The sequence below is a fragment of the Pteropus alecto genome, unplaced genomic scaffold, assembly GCF_000325575.1.
Source record: "Pteropus alecto unplaced genomic scaffold, ASM32557v1 scaffold87, whole genome shotgun sequence".
Classification (NCBI taxonomy): domain Eukaryota; kingdom Metazoa; phylum Chordata; class Mammalia; order Chiroptera; family Pteropodidae; genus Pteropus; species Pteropus alecto.
The window spans coordinates 6,955,027-6,977,388 of NW_006443225.1; the positions used below are offsets into that span (position 1 = coordinate 6,955,027).

Genomic DNA, 22,362 nt, shown 5'->3' on the forward strand with positions numbered 1-22,362 from the left:
TCACAGTATCTGCTGTGGAATAACGAACAGAAGCTCTTCCACCGATTCTTAAAGAATTTGCAACTTCTTGCTCATGTAATAAGTAGTAAATACTAGAGTTAATTTTTCTAACAGATTTCTTTAGTCTTTCAATGATGACAAATGTGTCAGGGAAGAAGGCATAAATCAGCACAAATGAACGCATCCATTCAGCGTGAATTAATAACTGGAAGAGTCTGCCCTCTTCAGCACTACCCTAGCCCTTGATTTCATCTGCGTAACCCAAGGTACCAGGTTGTCTCCTTTGTAAATTGAATACCCCAGAGGATATTGTCCATGCCTCAAAGAGTTCTACCTCTTCTTGTTTCGTAGACTGACACAACGGACTGCCTTAGCCACAGAGAAAGCTCATTAACACAAATGGATGGAACCAGTCTGCCCCAGGACCAGTCCCTGAGGGCATGGGAGCTTTCCAGGGTCAGGTTGTAGGAGGAACAACGCAGCCTCGACTGGGGTCCCCTCCTCAGGCTTCCTTTATCTCATCCACCATCTCCCCTTGCTTTCGGCCCAACTCCCCCACATAGGGCATCAATCTCGACAACTCATGTCAGGAATTCATCCATTTAATACATATTCTATGTGAGAAAAATTAGTCACTGGAATATATTAAGGGCAGCAAGACTTTATTTCAGATGAATGCAATAGGCATCAAGGCTATTCCAATAGGGGAGAAAGTTTGAACTAAGTGGGGATTCATAGCTAACAAGCAGAGTGAGGGAGTAGATGGAAAATTACTAAGGGGAACTTGGTTAGGGGTCAAGAAGTGGGGTGTGGGGAAACGGAGAGGAATTTGATGAACCGACTTAGCAGGATCCTTTGCTAAACTGGGCTCTGCAGGCCCAGGATGTGGACCACGAATGCGGCCTTGTTGGAAAAAGGGCTCAGGGGGGCTGCCTAAAATCTGGTCAAGGCGGCAGTCCTCGTGAATACTCTGGGACTTGCTCCTGTAGGAAATTCCCCCTCATCAGGGGGCGCTCGACTCAAGACTTGCAGAATGAGAAAGGGTTAGCGCTGTGAAGGGACGGGAAAGAACAGTCTAGGCGCGGAGAACGGAAGTGCAAGAGAGGAGCAACAGGAAGCCTCCTCCGTTCTGGTCGTTGCTCAGCCTCCTATTCGAGTCGGTCCGTCTTCCTTCGCACGCTCTGCGAGCCTCGGCGGTGTGACAGGCCCGCTGACCTGACGCAGGAGTGGGGAACCTTGCTGCTGCTGCGCATCCTACTGCTCCTGTGGTTCCACAAACTTCGCTGAATCCGAAACTCATTCGTTAGGTTAAAGAAGTCGCTAGCATTTGGGATGGGATCCTATCCGGGGGGCTGTACTGCACGTTGCAGGGGGGTAGCATTGTGGACCTGTGTGTAATAAATGCTGGTAGCATTCTCCACATATTGTGCAAAGCAGTAATGGCTCCCCTCCCACACACGCATTGCCAGATGTCGCCCAGTGGCAAGGAGGGGTCCTACCTTTGGTTGAGAATCACCGTGTAATCAAAAAGATTTCTGCTAGCTCTTATCCCATTCTAGTTGAATTATAAATTCATTCTGGAAGAACCAGCCTCCATCTTAATCCACTCTCTCTCCAAGCTTCTCCGGTGCTTCAGGTTTGGGCAGTCTGCGATTACTTGCAGTATTCCTATGTTGCCTCGGGGTCCAGGAAATTATGTAGGTGGTTAAGTACCATCCCCTGAATGTGGGTGAAAGAGATAGAAAGTTCCAGTTCTTTCCTCTGAGAATGTTCTATATGAACCAACACTAGGAAAACCATCTTTGTGCTTTCATTAATAGAAAAAGGACAAGTAATGGTTCATCGCTTTGTAACAGGCAAGGATTAAAGCAAGAGAGAAAATTTAAGATAAAACTTACCAGAGCCTGAGCATTTAAATGTTTTACTCTTTTCCTCTTTGGAAATTAAACTGCTGATTTTTCTAAGCAGTCCCTTACAATCTCCAAGATTTTGTTAGGATAAATTTAGGCGATAAAATCCTTCTACAGCAAAATCTCAAATCTTAATGTGTTTTCTCTTTGTGTGAGTACTTAAAATATATAAATTATGTATCTATATACATGTGTAATGCATTTTCCAAATTCTGTTCTGCTATTTAGAGTAGGATATTTGGGACCTATGTTGGAGATAAATGCATCTCGATGTTTCACAGTATCTCCTGCAGTCTAGCTCCTATTAAGTGGCAGCAATAAATAATAACCACTGGCTCTAATTGCTTAGAGGATTGCCAAGGGATAATCTCCGATGTAATTAAGTAAAGGAAACCAATGTTGTCTTTAACCACCTCCATAAAATAATTCCCCAGAGAGTCGTCAGATCCTCCATGGGTAAAGGTACCTCGTAGGGCAGAGCTGGGCATCCAAGTACACTGTGTTCTGGGTAGGAAAAGTCAATTGATCCTTTCAGTTGTTGTTAAATGAACTATGCTGAGCCTATGTTTATTCTTTTATGAGTGCATTACTTGTTACCTTTTGCTTTGCTTCTGTTTTCTAGAATTAAGTAGAGTGACAGGAGACTGTGTTCTGACTGGGATTCAGTCAGTGGGCCATCGCAGCTCCCAGCCCACTGGTTTACAGACAGAGGACAGGGAGAGGTCTCTATGACCTGCCTGGTTTGGATGAGCAAGTGGGTCCTCTTAGGAGAATTCTAGGGAGTCCCACACCTCTCTTATGACATGCCTGGTCCTGCCAGTTAACTATTGCAGGCACAGAACTCACGGCTCCAGCCGTCTTCAAAAACCTCCAATAGGCATTTTTCTGGTGGAGTTAAGCACACGTCGATGGGATTCACAGGAGGCTTTTCCCCTCTGGGCCGTGGGAATATATTCATCCTAGTTTCAGAAGGATGATCAAGTCGCTTGTCATTATAATGATTTGCGAGCCATTGCTAAGCATTATAGGAATTGATCAAAGCCCCAAATTCTTCCCATCAGACTTGCCTTACTGGTGCCAGAACTCATAAACAGTGTAAACAGTGGTAGGGATCCTTCTGAACTAGATAGCTGTGAAGGTCATGGGGTCCTTATATTTTTCTCTCTGCAAGAATCCGGTAACCTTGAGGTGTCTTAAGGAAGATGAAATATTTGAAGAATGATAACCAGATAGAAGAATGACACCTGGAAACTAGCCAGCAAGTCGCAGTTCTGTCATATTATTAAGCTATCCTGATATAGTACCTATGAAAATAAGACTTGTCTTGCCATTACATAATGGCTCTCTTCCTTCAGTCTTTCCTGAATTTGATTGCTTGCTGATGTTTTAGTGGCTTGTGATTAAGAAGTCTAGAATTTTAAAGGGGGCAAGGACAAACCAGCTTCTAAAACTTCAATCAGATTGCAGATGCTCTAGATTCAATCAGTTTCTATTAAATTTTCTGAGATGAATTGCCTGTATTTGTCAGGGTTGAGACTCTTAGTTATAGGCAGCTAATTTTAGAGCCTTAGGACTTCTCTTGGTTTTAAGATTTTGTTATCCTGCCAGAATATATCGATCTCCTTCTTAAACGCAGAGGTTTAGAGTTTTCATCGGAGGTGGGTGATTTTATAAATTAATTCAAATTATGAGATGCTGTATACTCCCAGCTCAGGTCACAGGTGTGCCTTCCATCAAAGGCAACGTCTATAGAGTTGTTTTGCTAATGTACTATTTAACTCAAGCTTTCTTGCACACGACGACGAGCAGAGTTTGTGATTTCAGAAAGGAATCTCTTGCTTGCAAGAGTGTTTGCAGCGTCTCACCTAGAGGGAAGGACCTCAGGAGGGTAAAATCATGCAAAGCAGTGTAGTGTCGTAGGATGGAGGTTTTCTTAAAATGCCTTCTCATCTTACTGTCCAGTTTTTTGATTCTGAATGTGATTTTATGGTGATAAGACCCAGGCAGGCTTAGAGAAAAGAATATTCCATTTCAAGTAGTGACTAGGATATTGCCTTGAACCCCGTGTAAGATCTAGAAATGTTAACCGTTTGTAACACTGTTTAGGCTGACTCGATCCTGAGTCCACGCCTACTATTTATTATTAAGTGCTATTTTACATATTGGAGACTCTTTCTAGTTTTCACTTTTCTGAAGCTCCTCAGCCAAGGGAGTTATCAGATAGACACACATGAAATTAATTTTTCATAGTCACTTAGTAGTCACTTCCACTGGAGCATGTTTTTATTCCTCCTCCACTCCCTTTAGACCCTGGCCCAGTCTCCATCCAGAGAGCTGGATGAGATAAGCCTCTTCCTCACTTGCACTTCAGGCTGTCGTAAAGTGGTATCTGAGGACGAGTCCTTTCCCAGTGTGCTAAGGATCCTGAGCTAAGCCAGCCTTCCTATCTGTAGACATCCATTTAGCATTTATTAACTGTTCTAGATTGTCATTTTCTTGCTGTCTTCATTCATGGCCACACTAACCTTACGTGAATGTAGACATGACTTTCTCCTAAACCAAAATCAATTCTTAAAGCTTCGTTTCCTTTCCAACTCTTGGGTACATGGGGCTCAGTGGCATATTATTCTGTAAATATAAGCTATAATGAGAAAAGTACTCGAGGACACATATCCAACATCACTGCCCCTAGCAGTGAGCATAAGAAGCATTGAAGAAGAAGGAAATGTACTCACTGGTGCCCCCACAGTGGGTTTTCACCTATTTTCAGTGTTTCAGAGTTTCCAATGGGTTGTTTTAACATGAATTCCTTTGTTCCTTCACTAAGAATCATTTGCTGAGCCTCTACTATGTGTGGGTACTAGTAATTTCCAGGGATTCAAAGACAAAAACCACACACTCCCAGCCCTGATGAAGCTCATTGTCTAGGCTACAGAGGCAAGTGATCTTTTCTCATGGATAGAATAGGAAATATTTTCTTCTGCAGACGGCATCTGCTTATGGTGATATTTCATCAGTTGAGTGGCAGGAATGTAGACCCCACCCAACCGTGCACTTCTAGGCATCCCCTTCACAGTCTTGCTGTCGTCATATTATTCATCTTGTGCGTTTCTGTCCTGGGTGTTGATTCTTACTGTGAAGGACTAAATACGACTACAACACCTCTGACTCATTCCCCACCCTACAGAGCCCCCTTTAGCCTCAAAGTACCACAGTCATTGCTCTCTTCATGCTGAATCTAATCCGTAATGAAGTCCTGGGTACTGTCCCTCATAGTTCTCCTCAGATCTTTATTATTTCCATTCAGCTCCCACCTACTGTTCTGCAACCCTCCCCCTCCTAATTGAACTACATGGCTCCAGCCTCTTAACTCCAATTCACTTAATCCCTATTGCCAGTCCAAATCTTCCTAAAGTAGAGCTGCCATTGCTTCCGTTCTCTGTGTAAACAGCCAGTAGTTGTCCTAGCAAGCAGAATGAAGATGGATCACAATTTTAATCTTATTTCTACATTCCTTTTCACTCATCCCGTGGCACAGGCGAACTTGCTATTTCTCGCAATACAAGAGCCTCTATGCACTCAGATCTTACTGTTTATGTGTCACCTTCCACCCTTTCCCTTCTACGTCCAGTGTCCAAATCTTCCCATCCTTCACAGCCCAATCAAAGATCTTCTGAAATCCCCCAGCCACAAGTAACCCCTCCTTGTAACTCACAAGCACTTTGCAGCCCCTATTACTTTCTACCTGATATCGTATTCATTTCTGTAACGATGAAAACCACCGTGACCATAAGCTCCTTCCACGAGAGTTGCTCTGCTATAGCTTTGTGTACGTTATCTCACGTTATCATTACGAGTGAGATGATGCTCTTTTTACAGATGAGGAAACTAAACCACAGAGAGATAAAGTAACTTGCTAAGCTCACACAGAACAGTCAGAATTTGAATCAGAACATGCTAACTGCAAACCTTATCTTTTTAATGACTATGCTTCATTGCCTCCCATGTACGTATTTCTTAATGTCTCTTACTGGTTTCCAGAAAAGTAAAAAATGTCTTTTTATCTTATATATCTTCCACAAAATAGAACTTCATTAAACCTTTGAACTAATGCCTCCTGACTCCTTATTCAGTTTAAGGAACTTCAACAATTTAAAAAGAAAACATTAAATGATAAGAAATTGCATTAACTTTTTAAGTGAGCCGATAGATGCATTTGATGTCAATTTCATTTTCTTCAATTCTTGGAAGAATTTAGAAGCACTTGGATCAAATGTGATAAAATATTGGTTTTATTTATTCAAATCGTCTTTTCACTTAAAACAAAACAAAACACAAAATCCAGAATGGAGGAAACTCTAAATGGTGAATCATTGTATGTGTTCACACACATACATTATATTCTTGTTCACCATAGATATACAGACAAGGAAGAACCCTGGCAATAAAATAGTAGACAACTCATTTATTCTGATGTTATAGGAATTATATCCTTATGTGAACACAAATCTACAAGTTTTCTTCACTGACCAGAATAAAATAAAATTAGTAGACATCAAAAATTAATTATAAGATTTTTTCTTTCTTTTTTTCATCCTCCCCTCCCCCTCCCTCTCTCCTTCCTTCCTTCCTTCCTTTCTTTCTTTCTTTCTTTCTTTCTTTCTTTCTTTCTTTCTTTCTTTCTTTCTTTCTTTCTTCTTAACAAAAGAGTGCCTTCTAAATAATCAATTCTGTATTTTCCTCTTCTCCCTCCCTCCCTCTCTCTCTCTCTTTCTTTCTTTCTTTCTACTCTTGAGATTATAGGCCTATCAAACTATGTGAAGCAGAATTAAATCCTAGGCTTCTGTCCTCTGGGTATCATCTCTGCTGAGAAAAATAATTGTCTAATTTGACTTTCCAGCTAATGTTCAAGGTAATAAATTTAAGATTAAGCTCTTGCAAATATTAATTCTACTACTTCAAAGCTAAACATTTTTTCTTAGCATCTTTTTGCACCTAATATTTTCAGAACACAAATATTTTTTTTTACTTTTCTTTAATTATCTCATTGAGAAATATGGATCCATTTGCCTAGTTGCACAATGATACACAGAGACCATCCAGTTAAAACTTGATTCTTGTAGGAATTATTAGAACCCATTTAGGAAAACACATCACCAGAATTTCCATTCCAAACCATTTTTCAAAGACCCTCGGCCTTAGAAGAGGAGAAAATAACAATTGAATGTTGCACATTTCCCATTATCTTTCTGCCATCACCAGCCGAAAGAAGTGTAACCGAGAGGTATAACATACCTATTACCCGTGCAAGTACGAATACTGCCTCCCGTTGGGATGTGCTTTTCAATTCACAGAACTCATTCTCACATATCACTTTGCATAACTCTTACAATAACCCTCTACATGGGTGGCCAGGAAATGACCCCTTGTTGAACTTTAACCTTCTACCCATAGTTGCATGCTTAGTGAGGGGCAGAGCCAACATGTCCAGACCTTGAGTACAGGCCCTTTTGCCATTTTATCAAAAGAGAGTTCTTCCCATGCCCACAGGCCAGAATACATCAGAGGAGTTGCAAAGGGAGCGTGTGTTCTTCACCTTGGCTTTGGCACCGTTGTCAAATCAGAGGCAAAGCAAACTGTGAAAGCCATGCTGTGGTTATTTTAGTAATTAACTTTGAAAGAAACTTCAAATGAGATGAAGAGATAAAAAAGCATGCTTGGATGTGACGCTTCTCTTCCTGTAAATGGATTATTTGGTAGCAAACTATCTGCAAAACTACTGGTTTAAATAGGACCTTAAAAAATTCCCAAGAAAAAAGTCCTGCATATAAAGTTAAAAGGTTTCAATACAGAACTGGCCAAAGAGCTTTAACTACTAATGTTAACGGACTTCTTGCCACTATATGAAGAAAACTAGCATAGGGATGCGTGCAGTGATTTTAAATTGGCTGCGAGGCTTCCCAGTGTTCCTTCTGAGCAGAGTCACTGGCCACTGTGTCATATCTTTACATGGTTATCTGATCTCATTTAGCCTCTTTTTTCCTTATATAAATCTAGCCCTGAGATCTAGGTTCTAGACTCTTCACTAAAAATTCAAAGCACAAAAAAGTCACTTCCTGAAACATAAATATCTTCTCATTGGTAAAGCACTTATTACTTTCCATTATTTTGCACCTCACTGGTATTAAGCTGTATTAAGTTAAATTTTAAAGCCTCAGGTAGCAATGTTGGGTGTTCAACTCATATAAACAACAGTAGACCTACACATAAGTCATTATTCATAATCTCTAATTTATCATAGTATAACGATGAACCTCTTTAAGATAAATCATTAATAAGTTCTAATTAATATAAAATTAATATTTGAGAAGGAAAGTTGCAGTTTTCTATTTTCCAGTAGCACAGTTTTTTACATTCCACTGGTAATTTGCTGTTTATGTAGTACTTGCACATATATGATCACATTTGAGATTCTAATTATCAATCTAAAGCTGATATAATCCATAACCGAATGTATAATTGCTATGCAAATAGAAGAGGATTGGAGAAATGGAAACATCCATTTGTCATTTTGATACAAGCGTTAAACTAGGTTGATAGAATTGCTACTGTAGGCAATAAAGTTTTCCCTCCTCTGGGTTATTAGAGTTAGGCAATGTATAAGTCTAAATGAATTGGTAGAATAAAGAAATTCTGGAAACCTCTTCTGTTCTCATTTCACAATTTGCATGAAGTTGCTAAATTGTTTATGACCATTTTAGCTTGCTTAGAAACCTTGTTAGAAGATTCATGGAAACTTATTATGCCATATTACAAACTCTAGTAAGCCTCTTTTTTAAAAAACAAAACAAAACAAAACAAAACTTTTTATTTAGAACAATTTTAAATTTATAGAATTACTGTGAAGAAAGCACAGAGGATTTTCCTATATCCTACACCCTTTATTAGCATCTTACATTAGCATAGTATATCTATTATAGCTAATGAACCAATACTGATACATTATTATTCACTGAGGTCCACACTTTATTTAGATTTCTGATACTAGTCAGGTGTTTTGTAGAATGTCCCTCAAGTGTAATTTGTGTAGTGTTTCTTCCTGATGAATGTGGGGTTACATTTTTGGGGAGGAAGATCAGAGAGGTAGAGTACCCTTTTCATCACCGTATCAAGGGCGACGGCTATCAACATAACTTATCCCGGTTGATGTTGACCTTGATCACCTGGCTGGCTGAGGAAGTGTTGGTCAGTTTTCTCCACTGTAAAGTTACTCTTTCTTTCCCCTTTTCGCACTGTACTCTTTGGGAGAAAATTGCTGTGCTCATGCCACACTTAAGTTATGCTCTACCTGCTTGAGGGTGGAAGAACCACATAAAACTTTTGGTCTGGTAGATCTTTCAAATTATAAAAAGCTGGGATGATTTTGCAAGTCAAAGATGTCAAAATAGGAAAAAGAAAAATGATGAGAAAATCCATATGAAGATGCCAAGTAGTAAGGAATTTAAGGTAATGATCACGGCTAAAGTATGAGGTGCAGTCACGGTCCTCAAAAGGGGTAAAGTCACATGAGTTTTCCTGCTTATTCCTCTGGAAAAGTGAAGCATTTGAACATTTGGAAACTACAGTGAGGTCCAGAATCCTTTCACTTTTCTCCTGGAATCATCCCACAAATCTAATACTTCATTCAATGTCCATCCTGCATAAGGTTTTGATCTTGAAAATTCATAAAATAGTTTCCAGATTTTCAGGCAGAATTTAATGTCTTTTCTTGGGAGTGCCTATAAGAGGATATGTGATGGGAAGAGTTGTTATCTCTCATTTATATAGGAGTAAAATGAGATCACAAGTGATTTGCTAAAAATCTTCGTAATCAATGATTCTTATCATTATCATTTAATTAAAAGTTCTATCTCAAAATTCTCCAAAGATCTACTTATTGCCAAATACAATGACTTTCCCCTTCCTATTCTCCTTAATCTTTCTGTTGTATGTGGCTTTGTTAACTATCCTCCAGAATTGGATAGTTGTTGCTGTGTAATAAACCATCCCCAAACTCAGTGGCTTAAAAAAGCAATAATTTATTATCGTTCTTGCATCTGTGGGGCAGCTGGAGTTTGTCTAGGGTGGGTTCAGCTGGGTGGTTCTTTTTCTTAGGTAGGTCTGCTAATTGGCTGAGAAGTGACTTGTCTGAGTGTTTCTCATTCTTCTCTTTAGCATGCTAGCTATAGCATGTTTTTACCATGGCAATGGCAGAACACTAGAGAACAAGTAGCAACACCCAAAGTCTGTAAAAGCTAGACTCGGAACTAGCACACTGTCATTTCTGTCACATGCCATCAGTTAAATCAAGTCACATGGCCATGGGGCAGAAAATGCACTCTATTGTCAACGAGGTCAATGCATAGCTAGTGTGTGAGTGTTCAGATTAAGTGAAGAATTAGGGTCAGTGATGCGATTTATCATATCCTTACTTCTTGAAACATCCCTTCCCCTTTTAAACACAGTACTATCTTAACCCTTTCATCTTTTATTTTCTCAATTCTTCTTCCTTTAACCTCAGTATGTAGGCTTTACCTAAGGCTTAGCTTTCCAATCTGATTTTCTTCTTGTGTGTGATCTTCCTAAGAAAGCTTATTCAGGAGCAGACTCTGTAATTCCCTAATGGTCATTTCTAGTTTACTGTTGGGCATTTCCATATTTCCATTTGGAATATCTTAAACTCATAATCTTTGGTCCCATGTTCCACTTAAATCAATGTATCTTTCCAATACAAAGCTGTATCTCTAAAAAAAGACTTGGGTCTTTAGATCATGTTTAATATGAATGCAAAAACAAAAACTAAACAAACCCTAATGAAAGCTTATCAGGAATTTATAGGAATTTGACATCCCTAGAACTTAAAAGAGAATATATGTGAAAGAAAACAATAATGATGAGAAGAGTCTTAAAAAAACTATTTCTTATGAGACATGGTTAAAGTTACTAATAATTTTTAAATGGAGAGATTATACAGGGCATTATGACCACATGTTTAAATCAGTGAAAATGTATGGTATAGGAAGACCTAAGGTTTTTTCTTTGTAGCAGAACTACACCCAATGGGCAGATTTGGGGGAGAACATTTTAGCTTGATATGCAGAAGAGATTTTTAGTGAGAACTGTGCAGAAGCAGAATGAGCGGACACCTTTGTGTGTCCCTTCGTCACTCCCCTCTCCTGAACGATCTTGCTTCTCCTTCTCTTAATGTTCTGTTAAAATCTTACCCATTTTTCAAAACTCATCCCTGGCCTTCATCCCTCCATAAACTCTTTCCTGACTTTTCAAATTAGTCGTTGATCCCTTTCAACTCATCTGGCTAATCTCATACGCCATCTCAACTGAACTAAAAGCTCTTCGAAAGTAGAAATGTGACATGCTATGTTATCGTTTCAAGTATGAAGCACAACGCTGAGCTTATAGTAGGCATTTGGTAAATTCTTACTGGTTCACTGATCACAAATTTCCTGATTTCTAACCTGGAATCATTAGACTTGTTAGAATTTGAACCAGATTGAAATGCTCAAGAATCTGATCATCTCATATGAGGACATGGCTTCTGATTTTAATGACAGACTGATGGAATTAACAAATGTTGCCATCACTTGCTATCCAAGATTACATTTGCCTACTCATCAAAAAAAGATGATAAATTTAGAGATCCTCTAAGATCTTAAATTTATAGCTCTGATAATTTGTTAGGAGTAAGAGATTGAATATGCCATCATTTCTTCATGTCTGAAAATTATTTAAAACAATAATCAACTGAATGGGAATGGTGAATGGGAATATATGATGTGGAGGAACACAGGCAATGCTGGAGAACTTCACTCTAGTTTGTGTTCAGGTCTGCCTGTCATCACAGTTACTGATGTACTCAAAGCGACTTCCTTCCCGAATCACACTCTGTAAACGTTCAATGAAAATTAGCTATTCTTATCTGTCTTTGTTTTTCTCTATCCATGAATCGAAGCTAAAAAATAGCATCCATTACCTGGTTGTTTCAAACTTTTAGTAAGATTTTAAACATACAAAAGGACTGAGGTTTAATTAAAATAAATACCTCTGATTAAGGTCACGCCCCATTCGTTCAGCAGTGATTCTCTGAGTAGCTAGGTACTGGGACAAACTGTGATTATGGCCCAGTCCAGGCCCTAAAAGGGATTAGAGCCCTGTGTGGGAGAGAGAGATGAGTAAGGGATGCATTTCAATGAGATGCAATTGGTGTTGTGGTAGAAGCAGAGTATAGAGACCCATGGAAACACAACAGAGAGACCCCTCTGGGATCTGAGATACTGGTGTGGTCGGATCAAAGGGAGGTTTCCATCCTGTGAATCTGGAGGCATCGTTCTGTGAAGTTTAATAAATGTGTTTTCCATCATTTTAGGAACAGGACTCTGCCTGATTTTACCCTTCAGGCCGGGCTCACGGAGCAGTAGAGGGAGGAGGCCAGCACTTTACATGCAAAGCGCCGTCACCTGCTAATATTCACTCCTTTCTGCTCTGGCTGCAGGAATTCCTTCACAGACATCCTCCGTGCCATCCTGCTGTCACTGGAAGTCCTTATTGAAGATCCGGAGCTTCAGATAAATGGGTTCATCTTAATTATAGACTGGAGTAATTTTTCCTTCAAACAAGCCTCCAAGCTGACACCTTCCATTCTCAAACTGGCCATTGAAGGGCTACAGGTATGTTCAGCGAACGTTTGTTACAAAACTGTGTGACGGTGTGCCTTTTTCTTGTTGCAACCAAAGTGATATTCGTCTTTTAGAATGGAAAAAGAAAACTTAGATAAGATTTCCCTGTGACTACTCTGCATTTTTACCTCAGCCTGAGTTCAGATGTTTGTTTTTTAAATTAGCCTTCATTTTCATTAATAACTCTAAATTACCATTACCACAGGCACAAATTATCTACTGTAGCAATTATGAATAAAGCTCTGAGATGTTCAGCCTAATTCATCTGAGAGTTTACAAAAATTAAAACTGGAAAACATCTCCTTTATAAGCATGTCCTATGTAGAGGTGGCCTGGGGGCTTTCCAGGGTTTCTAGAAGCATCTTTGTACACTGAAAATGCACCCTGTGGATCCTCACTTCCCAGAATGCAATGTACCAAAGTGTTTGTACTAAAATAGATCCCTTCAGTGCAACAAAGGAGGCTGATGGAACCCTGCTTCCTGTTTGTGCTGACAGTGTCAGGAATTTGGGGGAGGGTTTTCTGTGCCGTTGTGGAAGTTAGGGCAGTCTCTGGGGTCCCTTCTGCTTTCGAGGACCAGTGATTCTGTGAAAAGTCGCACTCAGAGGCAGTGCTGCTTAGCTTCCTGGCGATGCATCATTACGGTACAAAAATAAAGGCACCGTTCAGGGAGACTCAGAATCAGCAGAAATAAAACTCATGTCACTTCCTAGTTTTGTAGGAAGATTGACTCAGTGGGGTGACTCTCACCCCCAATGAATGGCAGTTATAAGCAGCATCGAAGACAGCAAGATGTCTCCTAATTCTCAGATCAAGCAGCCAGTACTCATGCTCTTCAAAGTACGAGACTAGAAATCCCATTTCAATCGCCCGTCATACTCTAGCATGATGCGGAATTGGCAGGTGTTTTTCTTAAGTTGCGGTTCATTCACACTTGGCCGCCAGCAAATATCTAGAGGGTCTCCGGTAAACATATGTTTATTGAATGGATCGAAATGGTTTGCTACTTCAAGGGGAGGAGAAGTAGAGCAGGCATTTCGGAAAAGGAGGAGCAAGCACCCACTCCTCCAGGAACGCCAAGTCGTCCTGGGTGGTTATGTCATACGGTATCCTGGGGGCACATTTTTAAAGTCACTTTTGCATTTCCAGACTACATGGAGTGTCCTGCCTCGCCTTAAAACTCTGTCATAGACTTACGGGTTCTTTATTATCTTTCTCTTAACTCCCACTTCCTTTTCTCTAACCTTCTCTCCTCCAAGCCTCTGAATATTTGATCTCTCTCCTTAAAGCTTTGATCGAAGGAAGTCTTAAAGTACGCTGCGAGGTTTATGTCATGCCCTATAATTATGCTGACCATATTTCCAGGATTTTCTGTGGTAATACAAGTGTCATCTAATTTTCTTTTTTTAAAAAAAGGTAATTCATTACATGTATAGGTAGCTATGACTCAAGTTTTATGTATTTATAAGATTTTTTTGTAAGTCGAAAAGAGACATGTCCTTTATGCAACCTTGTGCTCCAATTTTTCTTTCTGAAAATGTGTGGATTATATAATATGTCTCTTGCCAAAATTCACTAGGCTGATATGGGTCTTACTGAGTTAATGCATGTGAATATGTTTTAAAAAGATAAAGCTCTACATAAGCTTTTAAGCTATTTTTATGAGAAATACTAGATGACTTTTAATGGGGCAAGGTGAGTCCCATCTGGACCTTGGCTTATCATATACCAGGATCTGGAATGAATTCTGCAAGGTTCTATGGCTCTAGTTAAGGTGTAGCCTCTACTGGGAGAAAGGGAGATCAGTGAGACAGGGTCAGAGCAGAGAAAAGGTATGTCCTCCCATCGTCTCAGAGAACAATGTCTGGACCCCTTTATTTCTCTCCCCTTTTATAAAGCAAGGCAAACTCTTTGACTGTGGGAAAGCATCGAACCATCCTAGAGTCAGGATCTCTGGATGGGGATGCAGCTTTTCCTGTGAACTCTGCCTGCCCAGCCTTGAAGACCCGGGACTGGTTAGAGAGATTCAGTTCCTCCTGCCAGGAGGCAGCCAGTGGTTCCAGGGGAGGCTGACCTGAGTGCAGCAACTCTGTCTAGGATACGACTCCCTGTACCATTTAACATGTTGTCTTGGCAACCGTGAAGAAGCTCTCAGGGTCACTGCTGATAGTTCTGCTCTTGCTCCACAGTGACTCGTCAGCTCTGACCAGCCTCTGGCAACATCTCACAGCAGGTTATCCCCTCTCAGGCTTTAGAGACATTCAGACACCATGGTCACCCCTCCACTGGCTCTCCCAGTGACCTTTCTTCATTGCAAGGATTGTTTCCATCCCCAGAGCAGCTATTAACCCATTTTAACATTTCAAAAAAGTCATAACTGGTACTAAGAAGAATTTATGGCTTCATAGTCACACTGTTGTACAAGGAGATCCCATCCAGGTCTCCACATGAAGGTTCAAGACAAATGCCAGACCCCCACTGGCACGGTGCAAGCACAGACTAGTTGAGAGTGGGAAAGAAAGGTATGTAAAACCAGGGTCAGTGAGAGACGAGAAGCCAGTGCGAGTGACAGAGGAGAAGCCCCTGCTCCCCCCGGCCTTGCGTGCACCCTCAGAGAGGCCCGAGGAGGGCAGGATGTCTGCTGGACATGTGGGAGATTGCGGGACAGGGAGATCCTGTGTCCCGGTGAAGAGACCTTGCCCTCTCTGCTGTCCTGCTCTTAGTAGGTCGATGTAAGGAAGTAGCCTTATCAGGAGTGATCAGATCACTGCCGCGCAAGCCCATCTGGTGTGGGCTTTGGGTTGTTTATAGGCGTTGTCTAGGATTACCTGCTGCTCAACCTCTGGAGAATTTGAGGTCCTGGGATATGACAGCCTCCCCTCCCCCACATAAATAATACAACCTCTCTCACAGGGAGATTGAGAAGGGAAACCACTGTTCAGACAGTGAGAATATAGGGTCGTTTTTGGTCATTCTTGCACCTTACATCACAAGCTAGTTCCAGAACCCTAAGTTTTAGCCCTATAACTTCCATTCTTAGTTCTCCACAAAAGAGTCCTTTAAGAAGACTTTTAATTACTAATTGTTGCAGGTTGGAAGAAGGGAAGCTATGGGAAACATTTTGGCAGCCAGAGAAGTTAAGCTGGGTTTGTCATTTCCAACAAAAGCCTCAGGTATTCTCAGATATGGCTGGGGCCAAGGGGCTAGGCCTTTATATTCCCACACTGTTCAGTGATTGGGTGCAAGCTGCCCTGGGAAGTGGTTGTGAGCTTGGGCAAAGTGACTCTTCAGCTCGAGGTCTCAGAGGGCACTATTATTTGAGATCTCCTGGTAGCACGCTCAGCCTCTGGGGAATGAATCCTCGCTCTGAAAAAGGCCTGACTGCCCATAAGGATATCTATTGCACGAAGCAATAGATATTTGGAATATCCTGCAATGGAATATCAGGGAGCTTCCTTTATTCTGATTCTGGATGTTTAACTTTTTTTCCCCTGGGCTACATACAGTCCCAATTAACCCCAAAGTGGAGGTGATACCAGGTAATACAGAGCTGAAGGGCATTGGGCTACCAGCTTGATGACAATCTTATATTTGGGTCTACCACTTATATTTCTGTGCTTCAAAAGGCAATTATGCGTATTCAATTGATCTTTGACAAAAACAACAACAACAACAACAACAACACACACACACAAAGGTAACACAATGAAGCAAAGATAGTCTAATTCAACCAGTGGTGCTAAAATAAGTAGACAGCTTCAAGCAAAAAATGTGAATCTAGACACAAACCTTACACTCTTCACACAAATTAACTCAAAATGAATCACAGATCTAAATGTAAAATGCAAAACTATAAAACTCCCAGAAAATAACATAAGAGAAAATTTATTTAACTTTGGGTATGACGATGACTTTTTAGATACGACGCCAAAGCACAATCCATGAACAAAATAATTGATAAGCTGGACTTCATTAAAATAAAAAATCTCTGCTCTGCAAAAGACAATGTCAAGAGGATAAGTTGAAAAGCCACTTACTGGGAGAAAATATTTGCAAAGGACACATCTGATAAAGGACTACTATCCAAAATATACAAAGAACTCTTAAAATACAACAAGAAATAAATAATGCAATTTAAAAATAGTCTAAAAATCTGAACAAACACGTATGGCAAGTAAGAGCATGAAAAGATGCTCCACATCATATGTCATTAGGAAAATGCAAATTAAAACAATGAAACACCACAATACACCTATTAGAATGGCCCAAATCTTGGACAACCCCAAATCCTGTCAATAATGCAGAGCAACAGGAACCCACATTCATTGCTGGTGGGAATGCAAAATGGTACAGCCACTTTGGAAGACTGGTGGGTGGTTTCTTATGAAACATACTTTTACCATATGATCTAGCAATTTGCTTTTGGTATTTACCTAGCAGAGTTGAATACTTATGTGCACATGAATGTTGATAGCAGCTTTATTTATAATTGCTCAAACTTGGAAGCATCAAGATACCCTTCAGTAGGTGAGTGGACAAATAGACTAGGGTACGTCCAGACTATGGAATATTACTCAGGGCTGAAAAGAAATGAGCTATCAAACCAGAAAAAAGACATAGAGGAAACTAAAGTGCAAATTACTAAGTGAAAGAAGCCAGCCTGAAAAGGCTACATGGTGTATGATTCCAACTATGTAACATTCTGGAAGGTATAGGAATGAGTGGTCGCCAGGGGTTGAGGGTGAGTCAGAGAAGGACAATAGGTGCAGCATAGAGGGTGTATAATACCCAGTAAGTTATGATGGACACATGCCATCATTCGTCCAAACCCACAGAATGTACAACATCAAGAGTGAACAGTAACGTAAACTATGGACTTTGGGTAATTATGATGTTTCATAGTAGGTTCATGGATTGTAACCAATGTACCACTCTCCTGAGGGATGCTGCTAATGGCAAAAGCTATACAGATATGGGAGGAGAGGGTTCATGGGAAATATCTGTACCTTCCCCTCAATTTTGCTATGAACGTAAAAGTACCAAAAAAAAAATAGTCTTACTTTTTAAAAAGGCAATTAAACTGCCTCTGACAACAATCATCAAAAAAATGGCATGTGCACAGAACTTTGGTTATGCATTTTACAGGCTGAATTAATGAGTTAAGATACTAATTAAATCGAAGGCTGCTCTTTAAGGGATCACGAGATTTTTATACAAGTTACCAGTAGAAGCAAGACATGAAATTCTAACGTTCCTACTTTTAGAGCAATGTTTTGAGGAAATGTCATTGTTTAGAATATTAAATTGTCCCAGTTACATAAATATTCTATGAATATTAGTTCAAAGAATTTTAGTTAAAAACTAATTTTGAGAATGCCTAGAAGTCATTTTCTCTTCCTCTGCTGTTTGATCTCTTAAATGTGGTCAATAATGCCTAAAAGAGCTGTTGTATCGCTTCATTACAACCTGTTTAAATTTTAATCAAGCTAAAAGTAATATTTATGCCACCAATTTAATACAGCACAGCATTAGTCTCAACTCTATTGGGGAATTCTGGCAGAATGAGCAACACGGTGAAGTCTTGCTCTTGAGTTTTGTAACGTTTCCAAAATCAATTTTGGGAATTATTTTTTAATAAATCATTGCAGTCCAACCATTAAAATCAACACAGCATTTATCAATGTTCAGCCAACCCAGATACTCACAGAGCTGACTGTGCTGAAGTGGTTTATTTAGGAAGAGCTATAGCCTTGTGTCTCGTAAGCTTTTTGCGAAATATTTGATTCCTTTAAGGATTCAGACGTTTGTTGAGGGTTTAGAGCAGCTTATGTTTTACTCGCCAGAGGAGATCGAGGCAGCCTCTTCCCTCACCCTCCCTTATTTCTGTGCTCATGTCATTTTCCTCTGGCCAGTCAGACTCATTCAATCTTCGTTCAGGGTTTACTGTGTGACCATTTTTGTTGTTTTAAAGATGGTTTTATAATATTTAAATCAACTTTGATTCGAACTCTCCCAACAGCTTTGAGCCAGTCCAGTGGAAAAGGTGGTCCATTGCTTTTCCAATTCTTAACTCAAGAGTGGGAGGGGGTTTTGAGTGATGCTCAGAGGCTCGGTCAACTACGAATTGTCTACCTCCTGAGTATCCCTTTTAATTACACCATTTCAGACCCTCATTCATTTTCTCTAGCCTCTTTCCTATATCCTACTTTTTCGGCCTTTTCCCAAAACATGTATGTTCACTTGCCCTTGGGGAATTCGAAGTGCCATATTCACTCAAAAGATCAGAACGGTAAAATGTCTGTCAAGTCAGTGGGCAACATGACAGTTCCTGAGTATTAATGAATGCATAGTGTGATTACAAATTTGAAAAAGCAGGTTGGACAGATGCGTGTCAAGTTAGTAGTAGATTCACACCAAAGCAATAGTCCATAACTCAGACGTGTAGACCTATTGACTCCTGGTGTATTCATTCAGCATAAAATGTGGATGAGGTACTCTTCTCAACAGGATTACTGGCAGAGAATAAAACCGACCTGGCCTCTTAAAGCTTTCATTCTAGGGCTTTATTATGTATAGAGTCGTCCACAAACCAGCAATATCAGCGCTGGTTAGAAATGCAACTCTCAGGCCCTACCCCAGATCTACTGAATCAGAATCTGCATTTCAAGGAGCTCTCCAAGTAATCTTCATGCATGTGAAGGTCGGAGAACTACCTCTTTGACAGATGATATTGCAGTATGATGCGATGGGTCTCAACTTTAAGTGCATCAGACTGAAAACTTGTTACAATCCACACGCCAGAACTGCTGGTTCTGTAGATATGGAGCAGAGATCACGAGTTTACCCTTCAAAAGTGTTCCCAAATGCTGCTGGTACAACCACATTTTGGAATGAATGACACTAAAGCCCAAAAATGTGGGCTTCGATCCTGGCTCTGCCAATTAAAAACCTCAGGCAAGCCATTTCTCTCTCTAGGTTTCAATTTTGTCATCTGTAAAATGCGGTGTCATAACAGTACTGCCCCACAGGTTTATGGTGGAAATTAAGGAGTACATGGAAATTGCCTGGGCCACAGTCAGTGCTCGCAGAATGATAGAGTGTTATGAAAAGGCCAGTGCCATCTGTGGGCTCCTGTGGCTCTAATGCACAGATCTAAAGGAAACAGCTCTCTGTGGCCCCGGTTCTGTAAGTTTGGATCCCTGAAAATTAGACCTCGCCGGTCTATTCACTGGCCCTGAGCAAGGAAGCTCCCTCTCCCTCTGGGCTTAGTTAATGACTTAAGCCCAGACTGGTGTGGCACTTGGGTGTGGCATTTTCTATCCATGTGGTGTGAATCCTTTTAATTATCTATCACCGACAGTCTACTCCCAACACCTTTGCAGCTGGGTGACTAATGAGGTCGAAATTCACCCTTTTCATCCTATAGAACTCTTTTTAGCAGTGACATTGTCTTTTATTGATCCTTATAGTCTTCATTAAAGAATATTAGATGGGAACATGTTGGAAGAAAAGAATATTTGTATTTTTCCAAGAAAGTTAATGCATGTTTTCTAAACACTCCAGGCACGCTTGGAGAACACTTTCTCCCTAGACAAACTGCTTTTTACCTTCTCAGGCCACAAAGCTGTAATTCTTAATTTGCAATCATGCAATATGTTATTATGGAAATATTAGAGGAAGAAGATATCTCCTTTAATGCTCTACCTTGTTAAGTATCAATTAAACTCAGGAAGATAATTAGAGCTAATGACACTCTGGTGATCCCTATGGCAGACAGTATGGCCCATTTAAAACAGTTCCAATTAAATAGGTCTATCTCTGGCATACTTTTGATAAATGGTGTTTTTGGACTCTCATACACTGTAGGCCTAGCCAATGCTCTGGTTTATCCAATAAAGAAACAGATGCTAAGCCTTTATTTTGAGTCGGTCACAAAAGTAAACAGATAAGAGTCCGTGCTCTCAAGATGTCACGGTTCAAAGCAGAAGCAGACCTATAAATCAATGATGAGAATGAGGTAGCATGTAGAGGAAGGGAGATATACATCTGGTTAATAAAATCTCAGTCTGGTAGGAGATGTTAGAAGTGGCATCCCGATTCTTAGCAGATGAGTGTGAAATAGCCAAGTGAAGTCAAGGTGGGAAAAGTTTCAAGCAGAGAAAATAATATAGGCAAAAACACAGGTGAAACATAGCTCAATAAGAGGGAGAAAATGAATTAATTCTATATTCCCGGACTGCACGAGGGGCAGAAAGGGGCTGGTGTGCCCCTGCGCCATGCTAAGGAGCGTGGTCTTTTCATGCAGATGTTGGGAGCCACTGAACGTATTGAAGCAGGATAGCAAAACAGATTTATATTTCACGTGGGATCAATTTGGTGAGTGTGAGCAGTGAAGTTCAAAGGCAGGGGAGCCAATTAAAGGCCACTGCAATAATTCAAGTAAGAAATAATGAGTCCAAACTAGAAGTGCTAGAAGGAATTCAATAACTCTACAGGAAGTAAAACAAGGCAGCGCTTGGTGATTGGGCACTCGGGAGTGGGAAGTGGTGGGGGGAAGTCAAGCATGATGCTTAGGTGGGCAGCTGGGGTGGGTGACAGGTGGGTGACAGGTGCCAACCTAAGACTGTGCAGAGGGGAGAGTAGGTAGGTGTGGAAAGAATGAGTATTGCTTGAGCGTTGGGCATGTTGAGTTTAAGGTTCTGTGGGGTATTTTAATAGTTTACATTAAGTCTGAGCTGAGGGGAGCTGTCTAGTCTGGATCTATCAGGTTGGTGGCGTTTGAAGTCAAAGGAGAGGAAAAGATCATTCAGAGGAAAGCCATGGAGTGGGGAACAATGGCTGAGCAAAGAACCCAAGTGAAGAGCAACATAAATGGACAAGTCAGATGAAGAGAAGCATACAAAAGAGAAAGGGGGTCGTGGTGGGGGGCTATGAGGAGACTCAGGAGCTTGTCTCCCGACAGAAACTAAGCAAGTAAGGGCTCCGAGGAGGGAACTGTTTCATCTCAGCGGGAGAGAACTCTGGTCTGAGGAAGGATGTGGAGCAAGGGAAATAACTATCAAGAAACTCGTCCCACAGACCACAGGGGGCGGGAGGAGAAAGGAGATGAGATGCTAGTGGAAGAAACGTTTCATCTTGCTTTTTCATCAGACAAGATTTTCAGGGGAGGAATTAAGGGCCCTCGCACCGCTGTGGAGGACCAGTCTTGGCAGAGGATTGACCTTTGTGGACTGTTTAGTTCCAGATGAATAGTTCTCAGTGCATTAAAGAAGAGATCTCTGCCTCTCATGATCATGAAATGAAGTCTGGCATGGCTCTGCAGAAACTCTGTTCTGAATAAATTATGTATTTGCAGAAATATAAACTACTATGAGTTCCTAGTCCTGTCAGGGTCCTAGGGGACCTAGTACTCCCAAGAACCTTACCCTGAGAACAACCCACGTTCTCCAGTAATTAAACCATAGGTATTAAAATAATATATATTGCCAAAGAATCGGTCGCAGCACTCTGGTTTTATAGAATAGAAAACCAGCTCAAATCTGCCTCAAGCAAAACGAAAGTGGAGTGGGGTGGGGCATTTACAAAACAGAAAAGTTCAGAGCTACTTAGCTCAGCTAGAGCTGGAGTTGAAATTGAAACAGTGACATAAAAACTCAGTCTCTCTCTGTTCATCGCTGTTAGACTTTCCTCTGTACTGACTTCATTTTCAGAAACACTCT

The 22,362-nt window shown here is 40.7% G+C and overlaps 1 protein-coding gene across 1 annotated transcript in view; it reads left to right on the forward strand.

Annotated features, from left to right (window-relative positions):
• Window positions 1-22,362, forward strand: part of CLVS1 (clavesin 1) — a 120,184-nt gene that overhangs the window by 37,813 nt on the left and 60,009 nt on the right. The window contains exon 2 of the mRNA XM_006923989.3: window positions 12,460-12,634. Within this exon, the coding sequence (XP_006924051.1) occupies window positions 12,460-12,634 (175 nt within the window). The remainder of the gene's footprint in view (window positions 1-12,459; window positions 12,635-22,362) is intronic.